The sequence below is a fragment of the Hippocampus comes genome, unplaced genomic scaffold (assembly GCF_001891065.2).
Source record: "Hippocampus comes isolate QL1 unplaced genomic scaffold, H_comes_QL1_v1.1 scaffold65, whole genome shotgun sequence".
Taxonomy (NCBI): Eukaryota; Metazoa; Chordata; class Actinopteri; order Syngnathiformes; family Syngnathidae; genus Hippocampus; species Hippocampus comes.
In genome coordinates this window covers 47,444-64,201 of record NW_017804749.1, presented here as the reverse complement: position 1 = coordinate 64,201, position 16,758 = coordinate 47,444, and the positions used below count along the sequence as shown (strand labels likewise).

General features: G+C 43.9%; 1 protein-coding gene and 1 long non-coding RNA gene across 2 annotated transcripts; one reads left to right on the top strand and one right to left on the bottom strand.

The window, feature by feature from the left end:
* Nucleotides 1-7,154: 7,154 nt before the first annotated feature.
* LOC109512578 (uncharacterized) lies at nucleotides 7,155-8,888 on the bottom strand. Its single transcript, XR_002167561.1, has 2 exons — nucleotides 7,553-8,888; nucleotides 7,155-7,440 (listed from the first exon to the last, which is right to left on the bottom strand). It is a non-coding gene; the product is annotated as an uncharacterized LOC109512578 (long non-coding RNA).
* A 2,403-nt stretch (nucleotides 8,889-11,291) lies between these two features.
* On the top strand, nucleotides 11,292-14,559 carry LOC109521817 (leucine-rich repeat-containing protein 75B-like). Its single transcript, XM_019880265.1, has 2 exons — nucleotides 11,292-11,363; nucleotides 13,182-14,559. The coding sequence occupies exons 1-2, from the start codon at nucleotides 11,292-11,294 to the stop codon at nucleotides 13,947-13,949; spliced, it is 840 nt and encodes a 279-aa protein (XP_019735824.1). The 3' UTR covers nucleotides 13,950-14,559.
* The last annotated feature ends 2,199 nt before the right edge of the window (nucleotides 14,560-16,758 follow it).

Genomic DNA, 16,758 nt, shown 5'->3' with positions numbered 1-16,758 from the left:
TCTACAGAAGATTGCGCCGGTGTGGCTGCTTCAGAGCATCTTGTTGTCACGGCGCAGGATATATTCCAGTCGGCGGAGTCTTTGTATGCAAAGGTGGGCATCGTCAGTCTGCTGAGCCTCATTTACTCTTGCGTGGCAATTTTTTTTAACCATTCAAATTGGGCAGGGCTGTTCACAACACTCTTCTCAATTTCTAAGAAATCTTGACTCCGCCCTTCCAATGTGCAGTTTGTTATTTTGATTGATTATGACAACATAGGATAAAGGTAATGTTGTTCAAATTTTTTGTATTGCCCCCCCCCCTCACACACACCTCCCAAAAATAAAATTTGGCACATTTTTTCTGGGTTTTCTCTGTTATGAAGTTAAGCAAATACTAAAGGATCAAGTTTCATAAAACAGTCAGACATTCTGCCTGTAATTCATTTTTTTTATTGTTCTCAGCATTTAGGGAGCAAAAAAAAGTCACTTTATACATTAGAATGTTTTAAAATTGGCCAATAAATCTGTGATCTGAATTTTATTCCGTCAAATATTGGAATCTGCTTTAAAAAAAAATCCATCTATCGGTTGGACTCTAATATAAACCACTGTAAATTTCATGAAACAAAATGGAACGGCTTCATATCTGTTACACAGCTCCTATCTGCCTCTTTGGTGTCATTTTGTGGCCGCTTGACATGCTGCATCTCTTATCACAAATCCATACGATTGTGTAACTCTTTCCATGCTTTTAATCCGCACTTTCCATGGATGAGGATGTGGGGGGGGGGGGGGGGGATTTAGCCGAACTAGAGAGATGAGAGTGAGCGCAGTTTTTACAGCTCAGCTTGAGCTTTCCACTTCCTCTTGGTAGCTTTGCACTGATCAAAGGCAGGGAACAGTCAGGGTGCTCTGACGGGAGCACTTCTGATCAAGAGAACTCCCCGGTGTTAGGCGGGAGTGGTGGTGGTGGGGGGGGGCGACAACAACCTGAAAGTAACTTCCGTCCCATCTGTAGCTGATGTGGCATACATCCACCGTCCAGTGGAAGCGAGAAACAATACTTCTGCGTTGCCCTTGAAAGCTTTAAAGCGGGATGTCAAGTCGGTGTGGGATGAACAGACGTCTTCAAATTGAGATTTGCATGAAGCTGAAAGGATGTGACTCATGCTAAACTTCCTCTAAGACGTTCTGACCGATGTGTCTGCCTTTGCTCGTTAGCAGCATTTACGCAGTGACTCACTTAAAAGATGAGAAAGGGATCCTTTGATCCTGGGCTCTCCCCTTGCCTTATTTTTACACTCGTACGAGAGCAACCGACAATGCCACAAAGTGGCTTGCAAAGTTCCTGGCTAATCCTGTAGGGAAAGTCGTCATTGGCGTCAAGATTAGGATGTTGGAGTGATACATCGATATCTTGGTAGTGTCAGGAGGAAGAAATGTGTGTTTTTAGACCAGGATAATAGTACGCTATAATAGTGTAAATTATACAACATACCATAATCATGATTTTATTCAATGCGAATCTTTCTGCAGCGTGTGACTTAACCACCGCGGTGTGGTATGAAGACTTTCACAACTACTGTAAGCGACTCCTGCGAGTATCGTTATATTGTGTCGTCGTATTATTTGTATTCTCCGACTCTCGTGTGGCCCGACGGGAGAGAGCTAAGCGTCCTTTAATGCTCCGTGATTTCGACGCGGCTTTTTTTTTTTTTTCTTCTCCCCCTCTTGAGAGGCAGAAGGATTTGCAGATAATCGCCTGGAGATGATGGAACATGTCTCTTTCGCGTGGTGGAAGCCATTACGGAGAGGAACCAATAACATCTCCATTGCAACATGTGCCCTCGAGGTTGTGAACGTAATTAGTTTGGGGTGTTGGAGATATTCATTAAGTGAAGGAAGAATCAGCAAGTATCAATGTCGCTGGAGCCAGTCACGGAGGAAGGCGTTGCCTTTTGTTTACAGTACAGTGGAGGCGAACGATTCGTCAAATTCAAAACGACAGTGCGGTGTATTGTAATGCAATTTTCAACTCGCAATCAGATTCTTTTTGAAATTTTGTTCAGCCCGAGTGTACAGTGTGAGGGGTCAATAATAGGTTGGCTCCCATATCACGAGACGTACAGTTTACCGATCGCACTGCAGTTTTCTTCATGAATAAGTAATGAGGGAGACAAAAAGGAGGGTTTTGAATTAAATGCAACACAAATTTGTCCAATGATTTCCAGGGAATTTTCTAAATGGCAGCTTCAATCTCACATTTACAACTGGGTAGTAATTTAGTCTCTAATTAAACCCAATATGACATTTGGTGAGAAGAGTGGAGCTCATCCTGAAATTAGTCGCCGGCCAATCGCAGAACATCGACTGCTGCACTTGAGCGCAAAATATGGCATCACCCCACGCGTATTTATTTCCTCCCGGATGCAAAGCATAAACGGCGGCCTGGATCAGTCACACTTGACGACATATCTAATTGGATTCTAATGAAGCGCACAAGCGAGAAGAGGCAACACTTCTGAGATCAAATTACATACCCAGCCTTCAAAAGGACGTTTTTTTTTTTTTTCCCCCCCCAATCAGATCCGAGTCCATTACCAAAACGGAAATGTGGACAAATGGAAAATATATGAAGTCTTACAATTGGGAAGCGGCCAAATGAATCCTTGGAATTGGATCTGATGGCGCTGTAGCCGCATCATAATACAATAGACTTCGTCTGGGCATGAAACAACGTGTAATCGCAGGGCCAGCTTGGCCCGGAGGACAGACCAGCATCAGGGACTCCCACCGAGGTCCAGTGTAATAAATCAAGTCAGAAGCCAGAGGAGGAGAAAATGCTGATGGAAGTTTCCCCTCCTCTACGTGTCCCCTCAAAGGGTTTGGTCCGTCAGAGCGCGCAGAACATTACATAACCTCAACCCCCGGTCTGTATTAGAGTGTCCATTATCACACTATTTGGCAAGATGGTGTTCTTTGAGAGCTGCATCGTTTTTTTTTTTGTATTTTTTCTAACATGAATCTGTACTTAGAGTTAAAGAACTGCAAATACCATCGGTCCCCGGAGATGTGCCCTGCTTCTGCATGGCTTTGCTTTACATTCCTGTCGTCTTACTCGATATCAGCAGTGGTGGGAAATAACAACGTCCAAATGCTTAATGACTAGGGATGCCCCAATTGCAATTTTTTGGGGGTGATGTCATGATTTTCAACTGGATCGGGACATCGCAATTGGGCTATTACACTTCTATGCTTAATGACTAGGGATGCCCCAATTGCAATTTTTTTGGAGGTGCAGGGGAACGGAATTTGAGGATGATGTCATGATTTTCAACTGGATTGGGACATCGCAATTGGGCTATTACACTTCTATTGACCAGAATCTTTTTTTTTACACAAATGTAGACTTATGATTATGACACTTGATGTAACGCCAAGATTAATCTTTCACCAATGGCCACTTTTTGAACATTCCTCTCTTTGCAGGATTTGGGACTCCAGGGAACGTCGCTCAATGACATTTTGTACAAGAATGCGGCTTTTCTCAACCTGGTGGACCCGATCTCACACGAGCTGCTGTTGAGTTTGGCCCGAGACCTGCAATGTCCTAAGAGGGTGAGTATCTGGAACACGTTTTAAATTGCTTAGTCTTTACCTTGAGAGCTTTCACGCACAAATAATGATAACCTGTAACCTGATAACCTGATAAGCTGTCCACTGTAGTCAACGCTGTCCCCGAAAGGGTTCAAATGTGTGTGGCATTGGTTTTATCTGTATTTTACGGTATCTGTTCATGCATGATGACCCCTGATGAATCCAAGTTGGCACCCGATCTCACCTTTGGCACACAAATAAGAAACTCCCCACGATGGAGGCGCGAAGAAGAGAAAGACACTAAATAAACCGAGTGGCTGAATTTCACAGAACAGACCCGGCAGCCACGACTGTTATCTGGCATCGGCAGTTTTAGAAAAGATGGTCTTCCTAAAGATTAACTCGCCGGGAGCTCATTTTGACTCACTGAGTCCATGAGGATAATGACCTGTGAGCAATTCTAATCTTATCGCTGTTTACGTTTGCAAAAGGGGATGCCCACGAGGAAAAGAGTGAAAGTTTGGCGAAGGCAAAGCGTTCTCTTGACTGACTGGCGACCCGAGACGGGACCCGGTCGTGGACGTGACAGGCCTCGGGAGAGGCTGCATGCTCATTATACATGTGCAGCAGCTGCTCTGGCCAATGTAATCCAACAGTGACACATTTTGAATGATATAAACAAATGGGAATCGAAAATCGCAACTATCGTTGCTCACCGTTGACGCGTCAATGACGTATCGCATTGTACCTGAGCATTAATCGAAGTGGACTTTCCCGAGGCGAAGCTATGCGGTTGTTTTGAATACACATGCACTCCTTTTGTTTTCTCTTTAGTTTGACAAAAAACTTAATTTTAGTGTGGCATTAAAAAGCTTCATTTTTTTGACTAATTATTCACTATTTGCCAAGCACATGCACTCCTTTTGTTTTCTCTTTAGTTTGACAGAAAACTTCATTTTAGTGTGGCATTAAAAAGCTTCAAGCCTATTTTTTTTGACTAATTATTCACTATCTGCCAAACTGCTTCTTAACTCATTAACAGATGAAATAATGGACCTTTGACTTCTATTGCCGTCAATGGCAGTGTTAATGTGAAGTGAGATTCAACCGAGTTCGTTGCCAGCTTGCATCTTGGAGAATTTGCAAATCGGGTCACTTGTTAATATAAAAAATAATATCTAGCATGTGTTTAGATGCAGCATGGGTACCGCGCGACACTAAATCTATGGTTCCAAATCACATTTCCAAACGGTCCAAGACTACATCGTTAATCAGCATGCGAGGAGATGTGTTCAGTCACCTCAATGGCTAAGAATGGCAGCACGGACTGTTTTTAGGTTTGAGCCATATTTATTTGTCACCCAAGAAACAAAGCGGCGGCTGAAATGGTTAATCGCTTGAAGTTAAATTGCCTTTTTCTTTTCTTACCCTTCCCCAGTCTCTCTCTCTCTTTGCCACACTGCTTCTTTCTTGTTGTTGTGTTGTAGCATTAATTAGATTTGCCCAGCTCAGCGCAAACCTATTCCATTTATAGTGACAGAGGAAGACAGAGGGAAAAGAAGAAGGACATGGAGGAAGAAGGAGGAGGTGGCAGTAGGACAAGTACATGTTGCCGGGAGGAAAATGCTGTTTCCTTTATAAGATCAGAGAGCTTTTTCGCAACAGTGTAGATTTCCACCATAACCTGGTTTAAAAATACAAAACAAAACAACAACAAAAAAAAAAAAAAAGTCTTCAGAGACTGAAATGAACCAGAGAACTGATGCAGCATTTGAGGAAACTGGAAAGTGGGACTCGTATCGTCCCAGTTCTGACTTCAAAGGAATGAAAACAACAAATAGAGCTGATTTCAATCAATTGTTTGTTGTTCTGATTCCTCGTGACTCATTTTGACCTCCAGCAAACCTTCTTCATATATTGCTTCATTTATAGAAATAAAGGCGTGCTGGTCCGGTGTTTTCTTCTGTCAACCGTAGGCTAGTTTCGGAAAGCAAGAAGAATATCAAGTAACCGCTCCGTCAAGCGTCCGATGTTTCGTCATTTCCGAATGCTTCGTTTGATTGAGATTTGCGATTCACTGCGTGTCCGCTGTGTTGCTGCAGGAGACGGACTCCCTCAAGTCCACCAACAAGATCTGCCGCCAGCTAATTTACCACCTGACTCCTCACTCCAAGTGGACGAGACAAAGCGTTCCCAGGAGGAAGTCTCAGGCCTGGTGAGCGCGTTGTCGCCGCATCATCACTCTTCAGATGGAAGCTCCCTCGCATACCCGGGGCACATCCTCGCCGTAAACATTTCTGAGAGTCATAAATCCTCCTTAAAGCCTCTCGGAAATATTTATCTCAATTAGTGTATGGAGAAGTGCTCCTTTACTATCCTGCATCACGTTTTACATTGAATCAGGGACACTTTTTAAAGCGGAGGCAACCCAGTCAGGGTCAATATTAGCGTTCGTGCTTCGACCATATCGAATATTAGATTTTGGAGCTGCAGGCACCATCTGGAGTCACACCAGTGTAAGTTCCGTCATGATCCAAGAGAAACGACAGAATCTCGAGCCTTTGATTGTGAATCGCTGCTCTGACATGCCTGAATTTCAACATTGACGATGCGCTATCAGCATTGTGTCCCGCGAAATGAAATGCGGCGTGGAAAAGGAGCTTAAGATACCTGAAGATAAGATGCCGCAGGCGCTGGATTGCAAGGAGGCAAACAGTGGTTGACAAGGCCTAATCCCGAACGTGCTTGTCGACTTCCACTTAAAAACATCACCCGCACACACTGTGAACTTTTTGAGCCAATTATTTGCGGAGTCAAACGGATTCAACATTGTCGAAGGCTCCTCGAGGTGTTTGAAGACGGCATAAACAACAGTTCCGTCGCTCAAGCCTTCATCTCGCCATGTTTGCAAACAACAATGAGCTCATTAAAAAAAGATCTGCTCCTATCACGGCACTTCACGCAGGAAGACTCATTCGAACAGACAAGAACCGGTTTCAGTGATGCGACCTGAAATTCCGCGCGATTTAGTCAGGATGGGGCAAAATAATTGAAGAACCGTTGATTGATAGCAAAGTAATATTTTGATCGGGTCCACTCAATGGTTGATTAATTGCCGCTTGAAGCAAACGAGGTGAGGTGGAGTGCACTACTGGGCTGCCACCAGCGGAGGTGCTGTTGAGGTCTTTTTTACTACTTTGCAAGCGGCTTAAGGGTTCAGCTAAATACGAAAAAAAAAACAAAAACGGAATCACAGTTTGAGCGAAGGGCATTGCAGTAGCACTGGTATTTACGGCTCATCAACAACCAAAAAGAGATCCATGATATATATCGGTGACAGTTTTAACCCTTTCAGGGACAGCGGTGACAACAGTGGACAGCTTACCATGTTGTCAGGTTACAAGGTGCATGAAAGGGTTCATTTGATTTGATTTTTTTTTTTTAGTTGATATTAGAATTTCTAAAACCGAAATGTATTTTGCCATCAAAATATTCAGTGTTAAAAAAATTCACCACGTGAAAGAATGACAGATGAGTTACAGATTGTTTGACAGTCGGTTGAGCTCTTACATTTATTTTTTTTTTTTTGGTGTCATCTTGTGTTTGAATTTAAATGTCGAATACAGGCTTCGGGATCACGTTCTTAACTGATTGTATATGTTGGCAGGGTTGACAAACGCCGTGATTGAATACTCTTCCTGGCTTCCTCCGGGATAATGACACATTTGGGGGGGAGGGATAGAAAACAAACCTCTTAGCAGATGGCTTGATGAAGACTTTCACCATTGTACACGTTGAGTGGCGCAGCCCCAGAGCGATGCTGTGTTTGACATCCCAGATGAGTCACTTCGTTCATGGAAACTGAATAAATAAAATTTGCAATGTTAATGTCACAGCAGCCAAAACCAAAAAAAAAAAAAAAACAAACAAACAAAACCCCATTCGTATTGTGTATTATTTTAGTGCAACAAACCTTTGCCGGCGATGAGCTACTCCGTCACACGTCTCTCATGGGCTGCTCGTGCGGCAAAGCGGCATCATTGGGAAACATTTGCTCGTCATGCAAAACAAACAGGTGGCACATGGAAAAAGAATGGAAGGAAACAAACAATCTTTCTCAATCGCGGTCAATATGAAATTCCGTTTCGTTGCCCGGTGACATCGCTAACCCATTTCCAGTGACCTCGTTGCACAAACTGTCCTAATTTGCAGCTGAGTGGAAGTGCTCGGTGGCTAAATTGCGAATCCGCCCATGATTTGATTCCGAGTGACAAACTGGATGCTTTGTAAGAAAGCGACGCTGCGACAGAAGACACAGAAAACAGTTTGCCTTACATCACCGTGTATCGCGGAAGGGCTGCTTTACTATGTCAAGGAACAGTTATGAAACCGGCATCGAGAATGCACAGCTCCGAATACGGTGCAAATGGGCTCCGGTGATCTTTATTATCCTCGCAGGGGGTTCACATCGTGAAGATCAGGCTCGTCTTTGTTTCATTCAAGATTCAATCAAGGCTGGTTCATGAGGAGGTTAAGAGCCGTTTAAGACCTGGGGCATTAAAAGTCTTGAATTGTTTGTTTTGGGTTTTTTTTTTTTAAGCCACGTACCATCAAATTCCACACTCCAGGAAATCGCATTCAAATCTTGTGCGAGCCTGTCCATATTTCCTGGACCTAATTGTCATTCTGGCTCCGTGCCATAACGACTGGACTTTTCTGCTCATCGTTGTCTTTCCAGGAGCTTCGGGTCGACCACGGGAAGCCCTCAATTATTCATGTCCATGGCGAGCGATGAGGTCAAAGTATGCAGTCTTGCCGTTCCACGTCAAGCATGATTTTGATGGGCCAACGCAGAAACAAGTTCAAGTCAAGTTGCCCTTAAACACACAAAAGGGTCTCAAAGGGATTCCCAAACCCACAGTTCGTGAAAATCAAAGACACAGAAAACGGTGGTACCTCCAATCATTGCGTAATCATTTTGCAGAGGGCGGGTTTTGAAAGGAAGCAGCTTGTGGGAGAAATTCCGACAGTCGACGTTCACACACGGCGGGTGACACCTGCCCAAACAGCTGTCAAGACCACACAACTCTTCTCACTCTTATCATCAGACGCCACAAAGCTCCGAAATGCCGCCGGGGCTCACCAGCTGAGTAATGTTGTCCGCTCTGAGACAAAAGCCTAGCGTAATTGCGCGCACTTTCCTCAATCGCTCTGCTATTATGCTGATTCGAGACAAACGAGGTTAAGTCATCTCGCGAAGCCGCTCTGATCCCTCCACCGGTGTGAAAGTGTGCCTGCAATCAGAGTCCAATCGAAAAAAAATGCTCGTAAAGAGCAATAATATTTTTGGATGATTGGAATATGATATTGAGTCGTGTAAAATTGTACACCTAATATAAATTATAAATGAAATGACCCTAATGGTACATTAACGTGTAATTTTGTGACAGTCTATGAGCAGTTACCAGTTTCAGCAAACATAAGGATAGCAGTTCAAACATTAGTTCTGAGATGTACTTTCTCTTTTCTAAAAATGGTGAGAATTCTCCAGTGATTTTGAACGTGTCAAGGAAAAAAAAAAACACGAGGGGGGGTGGGTGTGTGAATACAAGAGCTCTAATCAGCAACCTTGCAGTGATTCCGCCGCCTCCTCTATCTCCGAGTTTGACAGCCCCGTTTCCCCAGAGCCTAAGCTCCAACTGCAGCACTGCTGCGTGTGGCAATAACCGAGCAAAATGGACTCTTTACAGTCAGCGAGGAGAAAGCGCCTGGTAACGGAACAGAGGAAGACAATCGGGAATGCGGTGGCATCTTGCGGCATTTTTATTTCAAAAAGCACCCCACAAAAATGCTCATTTGTCTTTTTTTTTCTCTCCTGTAAATAACATGGTGACAGGTTCCACAAAAAAATAATTATCATAAAAAGTGATCTTATGGATTCATGAATAGTGAACCGTATGTTTCCTAAAACTTCATTTCCAAACCGTCAAATGCAGGTTTTGGAAATAAAAGTTACGTGCAGTACCAAAATAAACCAGCTGCAGGCTGCAGTTTCATAATATAAGTCGTTTTGACACATGTCCCGGTGCTTTGCTGGTCATCAGGGGTCAACACTATTTTAAGAACGATCCTAAGCTAATTGCGTTTCTTGTCTGAAGCTGCCTCGGGCTCCCGTAAAATAAGTTACCGGCGCCTTGGTTCCGACAAGGTTGACAACTCCTCCCCACTTTATGCTACATAATCTAGGATGATGATCTGTTTGGATGACTTTATGTTTGTTCAAGCAAATTCGTAATGGTTCTGGATATTTGTGGCAATTAGCACAGGCAAAATGTGTCACACCTCACCCTGCGGGGCAAATAACACTCACTAACGCGGGCACAAATTGAACTGAAAGTAGCGTCACATTGAGAGTCATTCAAAATAACCGCACCGCATAAAAATGACTATTCAATTAAAACACTAACCCTGAAAGTCATTCGTCACTGCCTCCAAGCAATAACTTTGTCGGCACATTTTGACCGAGCTACAATTGTTTTTGACCTACTCGGGTTTTAAGTGTAGCCCCAAAGGTAAGGTCAAATGTGATGAAGTCATTCTCCAATTCATACTTGGATTTAAATCAAGAATACCAAATTCCATATAAAGTCCAAAATACCAAGGTTCAACGAACAAAACAAACAGTAGCAACCAGATTCAACAGGACGTGACTCGACTTGGACAAGGACAGACAGCAAACAAACGATGAGCGGACAAAGACAGACAGGAAACAGGAATCCTGACGAGAAACTGAGAAACATTTAGACGAGGGAACCGTTTGGTCAACACAAGCCCAGGTGGACCTGAAAACCGAACGGGCCTGACAAGAAAAAAGGAACACGGAGGGAATACCCAAAACTAAATCCAGTCAGAGCAAAACAACAAAAACACAGCTCATAACAGAGAACTGCTAAGTGAAGACAAATACGCAGCGCATCCTTAAGAGAGGTTGACCAAAACCAACTTGGATTCCACAGTAAAAAGAAATCCAAATAGTCCACCGAGGAGGAAAACCAACAAGAGATTTGAACCAAACGGACTAAAGGGTACACAACTGAAAGTAGCCATAACCTCCTCTCGAAGTGAGGAAATAAAGAACCGCAAACTGTTCCTCTCGTCTCCCTGTAGATTACTCATTCATGAGACTAAATGAAGGGGAACTTATAGTCTGCGTAGGAGGACAGTCATTACAAGTTTCTTTCTCCTCATGCTTTTAACTGTCATTCTGGAGGTGCAATATACAGTACATGAGTTGCCCCCCCCCCACCCCAAAGAAAATATTTAGAGGAGATGAGAACCAAGATGGAACGGAGCTAAAAAGTGTGCCTGCTGATACGCGCGTTGCTAGGGGGTGTAACAGAAGTCGATTTCCATCAGAAACATTACACTGAGTCATCAAAAACTCGAGTATCATCACATATTGGCATCATTTAACAATAAGCCTCTGCTACAACAATGATGTGACTCGGTGCGATATTTTTTTTCCAACCACGCAGCCCATTAGAAGACAGCTTCATTAGGCCAACACTTTCTCTAGGTTGCCATGGCCTTTGCAGCATGCCCGTTCCCCCTCAGCCTGCGTTCTATTTCAATATCGCAAAGACCCCAGACGCTTCCTTTCCCATCTCTGGGCTTTACATAACCACACAGCAGCGAGCACCCTTGCTCCGTGCATGAAAGTTAACAACATCCCCGAGGAAAGTCGGGGCTATGAAAAGCAATTAGACTGTCTGCTCCAGCCATATGTAAGCAGCCGATAGTTTGACACGCGCGACTCGGCGCTTATTATATTCCTGCACTGTTGTCAGTTAGCTGCCAACCATGTCAAGAGTTGCTCTTGCCTGGCTCTCTGCGGCACGCGTGCCGTCTTTGCATTCACTAGTATCGTGGCACCTCTACTTACGAACGTCTTTTCATACGAAATTTTTAAGTTACGAAAAGCTTCAACAGGAAAATGTTGCCTCTTGTTAAGACACGAAAGGTAAAAATACAGGACGGGCTGGTATTCGCAACTCCGAGTTTACTGAACGCAACATACTTATAGCTGCTCTGCCATTGGCTATTACCTAGCATCGTCCTGGCATCCCATTGGCTAAGAATATTTCTACCACTCCTTCTGTTTCTTCTTTTAACGTCATTTACGGGGCTCGCAAGTTCAGAAGGACGTCGCCACAGTTTGCTATGTTATCATGATAACGGATTGTAGTGTACAAAAAAAGCCTGCTTCAGAAAATGCGAATCGCGGGCCCGCGGCCAAATGAGCAGCTTGTGGGTGGGAATTGTGGCCACGCAGCCCCGAGGCAACGTGCTTGGAAGCGAAGTGTGGAGTCGTCCCTTTTCTGTCTCATTAAAAAAAAAAAAAAAACGCAGCCCAAGACAGCCGAACTCCCACACCCTGCACCATCCACTCTGTCCACGGACAAATCTTGCTTGACTTTGTTGGTTGTGCGGGATATCGTTTTCCCAGACAAACGGGTGGGAGGACCTCTTGCTGAGCAAACACCCGCTATAAATACATTGCTCACACTCGGAATTACTCATCAATATAAACATTTTCGAAAGCGGACCTTTTCAATTGAACGAATTATTAACTCATGCTGCGACTCAGCAGCTATCTGGGCAATCGAAACCTCCGATGACTTTACATCGGGGGGATGGGCAACTCCGGTCCTCGAGGGGCAACATCGAAAACATTCTTCCTCTTTTTTCTCTTTTAATTCCCGCGCACGCCACAAAATGAACAAATTGGAATATAACGCCCCAGCAGACGAAACAGACTCATTCATCATACAGTCATTAATAGCAGTCCTATAACACTTGATGAATAGCTGAATGAACCACGGGCAGGCGAACTCTCATATCAATAAAATAATCTATAAAAATTACTTTAAGGGTTGGGAGGCCAAATGAGAATTTTTATGAGCCGTCCAAGAAAAATATTAGATGAAGATGAACTGAGTATATGACAGGAGCAGATGAAGTATAACCCGTTGCTTTCATCAATCATCTCCCGAATCACAGTGCTGATCTTGTTTTAGTCCTCAACTGAGCCTGAAGGGTGACAAATGTATTTATTGCAAGCAAATTAATGAGCAGGGAGATGATCCAGAGGGACACCCGTGAGCTAATTAGCCAAGAACTTTCGCCACTACACCAAAATGTGTATTTTTTTTTTTTTTTTGAGAGCCTCTGACAGTCTGTGTTGTTACGTGCTTGCTGCAAGAAGTCACGGCCTGCGGCTAATCCCGGCAGAACGCAGTCTTCAAGTCTCCTTGAATGTCACTTTTCAGAGGGGCAAGGGGGGGGGGGAGGTTAAACTGAAACCAACAATCCGAATCTGACATTCATGTTACAAACTGTCTTTGTCTTGTTTTTTTTCTTTTCCTGTACCCCATTCTGCGAGTCCATCATTGTCATGTCCCCAATCTTTGGTTTCGCGGTTCTTTTTCACGGAAATGACATCGGCACCCAGGAGACAGAAGCCATTACTCAAGATTGAGACACATTGAAATGCTAATTCTCCCATTACATTATCGATTTCAGCGCTTGTTACGCTCTCCTAGAGTTTGGGGGTTCCTTTTTCTCTTTTTTTTTTTTGCATACTTTGCAATTCCTGCAGTCTATTGGGACAGTGTGCCCCCACCATCTTGTCATGTGACAGTCCTCCACCTCACGGCCCACTCAAGAATGAATCTGCCTCAACGTTATTTTCTCTCCTTTTCCCAAATAGCCTGAAGACCACCCTGAAGAAAAAGCTGGCCGGCGATGTGGTCAACCTCTCCGGCATCCCGCTCTCGGGAAGAGACGTCCACCGCGTGGGCTTGTACCTGCAGGGTGCCAGCGACGCCGTGTCGGCTGTGGACTTGAGCTTCACGGGCCTTCAGGACGACAGCTTGCGCCTGCTCCTGCCGGTCCTAAGCGGTTTGCCCAAGTTGACCACGCTCGCCGTCAACGGCAACCGTCTGACGGCGGCCGTCCTCAAGGATGTGACGGAGGTGGTGAAAGAGCCGAAGAAGTTCCCCAGCCTGGCGTGGATCGACCTGGGTAACAACGTGGACATCTTTACCGTGCCGCAGCCGCTGCTGGTGGCCCTGCGCCGACGTTTCGGTTTACGCAGCAGCCTGCCTACCATATACGAGTACAGCGAGGCAAAGTTCGGCGGCTACGTTACCAATATGGAGACTTCCGTGGAGGAGACCAGCGTGTTTGAGGAAGGCGACGAGGGCGAGGATGAGCGAGACCAAGACGACGACAGGCTGGAGTTGCGAGCTTGGGGCTTTACGGAGGAGAGAACGTCCAGGAATGTGCAGGTGGCCTTCTGTGGGAGGTGATTCAAGAAGAAATCTTGACTGACTTTCCTGGCTCTTCGTCTTGTCTCTTGAGATAAAAAGTAAATGCAGTTTTGTCCCTCTGGACAGCTAAGGTAGACGCATGTTGAAAATGATAAAAGATCATCACTTATCGCTCATTATTTTGCGGACTCTTCATCCAAGGAAACCCCCGATGACCCCAATTTGAGGAAGCCGACTTGTGAAACCACTGACCGAGTCTCTTGCCGACCCATGGAAAAGCTGGGCAGTTAAGTGCCTTGCACAAGAACACCTTAACAATCACTGACAATATGTTTACACGGTCACTATGGGAACCCTTTCGAATTCCTGGCATTGGAAATGATTCGTTTTCATCCTCCAGAAAACAAACTCTCAGTTCACGTGACTAACCGGTCTTGAAATACAAAGTTTACACAATCCGTTCGGAACACTGATCAACAGATGCTGAGGTGTCAAAAAAAGGGAGGATTGCATTTCATTCAAGAGTTACTGCACATGACTGAAGTATGAGGCTTTCAAAATAAAACAGGAAGTCAACACTGTGTTGAATATCTATCCATTATCTAATCCGCCTATCCTCACCAGGGTTGCGGGCGTGCCGGAGCCCATGTTAAAAACATTTTTACTCGCAACTGTTTTTGTACACAAAATGAGAACAGGGTACAACAGTTTAGCCTTTTCTAGGTAGGAGGAGAGCCACAAAACAAAACATTGTCATTCCACTGGAGTTCAAAACAGCATAAATGTTCCAAACAATGGCAGCACGCTGATATAGTGGTGAGCCCATCTGCCTCGCAGTTTTGAGGTTCGGGTTTGAACCCTTGGCATGCTTTCCAATACTCGCATGGATTTTCTCCCTGTACTCATCTCAGATGCTAAAAAATATACATGGTAGCTTCATTGAACACTCCAAATTGTAACCATTTGTGTCTGTACTGTATGTGCCCTGAAATCGGCTGGAAAAACAGTCCAAGGTGCAGCCAGAGTCTCTTGCCAAACATCAGTAGATTCCATCTTACTAATAAAGAGAACACGCCCTATTGAAAATGGATAGATGATACAAACGGTATTTTTGACTGTAGCTGTGTTTATCTGCACACACACACACACACACACACACACACACACACACACACACACACACACACACACACACACACACACACACACACTTGCATATGTCCAGCCAACTGAACTGATTACTGCCTGGGTTCTCTCAAATCTACTTTTTCTCGGTAAATAGGACGAGCCCCAGATTATTTTGATGACGGCTTATGACGATTGAGTTTATTTATTCATAGGGGCAAGAAGGATGGCACATTTTAAACTGTACAAATTGTCACATTTTAAACTGTACATTGTAGCATGTTTTTTATGTACATGACCACAAATAATCTTTTCTTTTAAAATGTGACACTTTATCCTGCCTCTTGTTGTTGCTGTATTATTGTGTATTTGTTGGCGTGCTATTGTTATTTTATTTATTTTTTTTGTGCTAGGATACTAATGAGACGAATGCCTGGTGTTTGTGTGTGTTTGTAATATTAGAGTGTGCATCAGCTGGCACGCAGTGTAACAGACTACCTTTTGATCACAGAAATGAAATGTTTACTCATTTGCACTTTAAGGACAGCGAGTCCTCAGAATAAACAGACTTTGTTTTAATGAGTCTTTCTCGATATGAAAGTTAATGAAACACTGTCTTATAAATTATTATTTTGATCATTTTCTACAGATCAGGTGATGTGTGCATCATCTCAAGATTTTCTTTTTAGAGGTTTTATCAATGGAGTTGTTACCTTTCTTTTCGAATGAAGATGATCTTTACCTTCTGTTGCTTCCGAAATAAACTCTGTTTGAAAATCTCATTCTGTGGATTTCTACTATATGTTGGCTTTGGAAATGAACAGACACTGCACTGTATCAGGACCTTTGTTCCATTAGATGCATTAAAAATTACAATTACTGTCTGCATATATCTTGTTTTCTTTTGCAAAACCTTACCTTCATGCGACTTCACTAAGGTAACAAATATATAACGCAATAAATCTAATGATGGCCATTGACTTTTGCACAGTAAGTTACATTGGTTAAAAGTAGTTAAACTCGGTGGATTTGTGAGTGGAATGATAGAAGAGGAAATCAATATTTAACCGGCTTTCTTTGTCAATAGAGCAAAACAAACACAATCTGAATTTGATCATGCATATTGTATCGCCACTAGTGCGCATGTGTGTGTGTGTGTGTGTGTGTGCGAGAGAGAGAGAGAGAGAGAGAGAGAGAGATAGAGAGAGAGAGAGAGAGAGAGAGAGAGAGCAGACAAAATGCTGACAGCCGCATCTTGTTTTTTTTTTTCTCCCCATCGGCACGTTTGCATGTCAGCATTTCATCTGTTGTGTGTGAAGAAATGTCGCCCTGAGCCGACCTGTCACGGGATGAATAATACCAACGTCCTGCCAGCGCGGCGTTTTCACCCAGTGGGTGCAGTCTGCAGCCATCGGTCTTCGTTCCGATCCCTTGTCCCTCTGAATGAAGGCCGCGAGTGTCAGGTGGAAAACGTTTCGAGTCGGGATGTCTTCCAGGCTTTCGCTGTTTCATGTTTATGCAAGTAGAAAAGACAAAAGTCAACACATCAGTCAATAACTTCAATTCACAGCATGTCTCATTGTGGTTTAATACACGTACGTTATGATTGCCAGTAAAAATACTATAAAATTCAAATGTCCCTCGAAGCACCGACCTTTGAACCTTGCAATGTCAATCTTGAGTGGAAGACACTTACTAAACAAATTCACTCAGCTATCTGATC

Bases quoted from the DNA above. Each gene is read 5' to 3' on its own strand.
- LOC109521817 (XM_019880265.1), top strand. From the start codon at position 11,292: ATGAAAGTTAACAACATCCCCGAGGAAAGTCGGGGCTATGAAAAGCAA. The intron at 11,364-13,181 runs GTAAGCAGCCGA...ACGCTCTCCTAG, and splicing joins ACTGTCTGCTCCAGCCATAT to AGTTTGGGGGTTCCTTTTTC.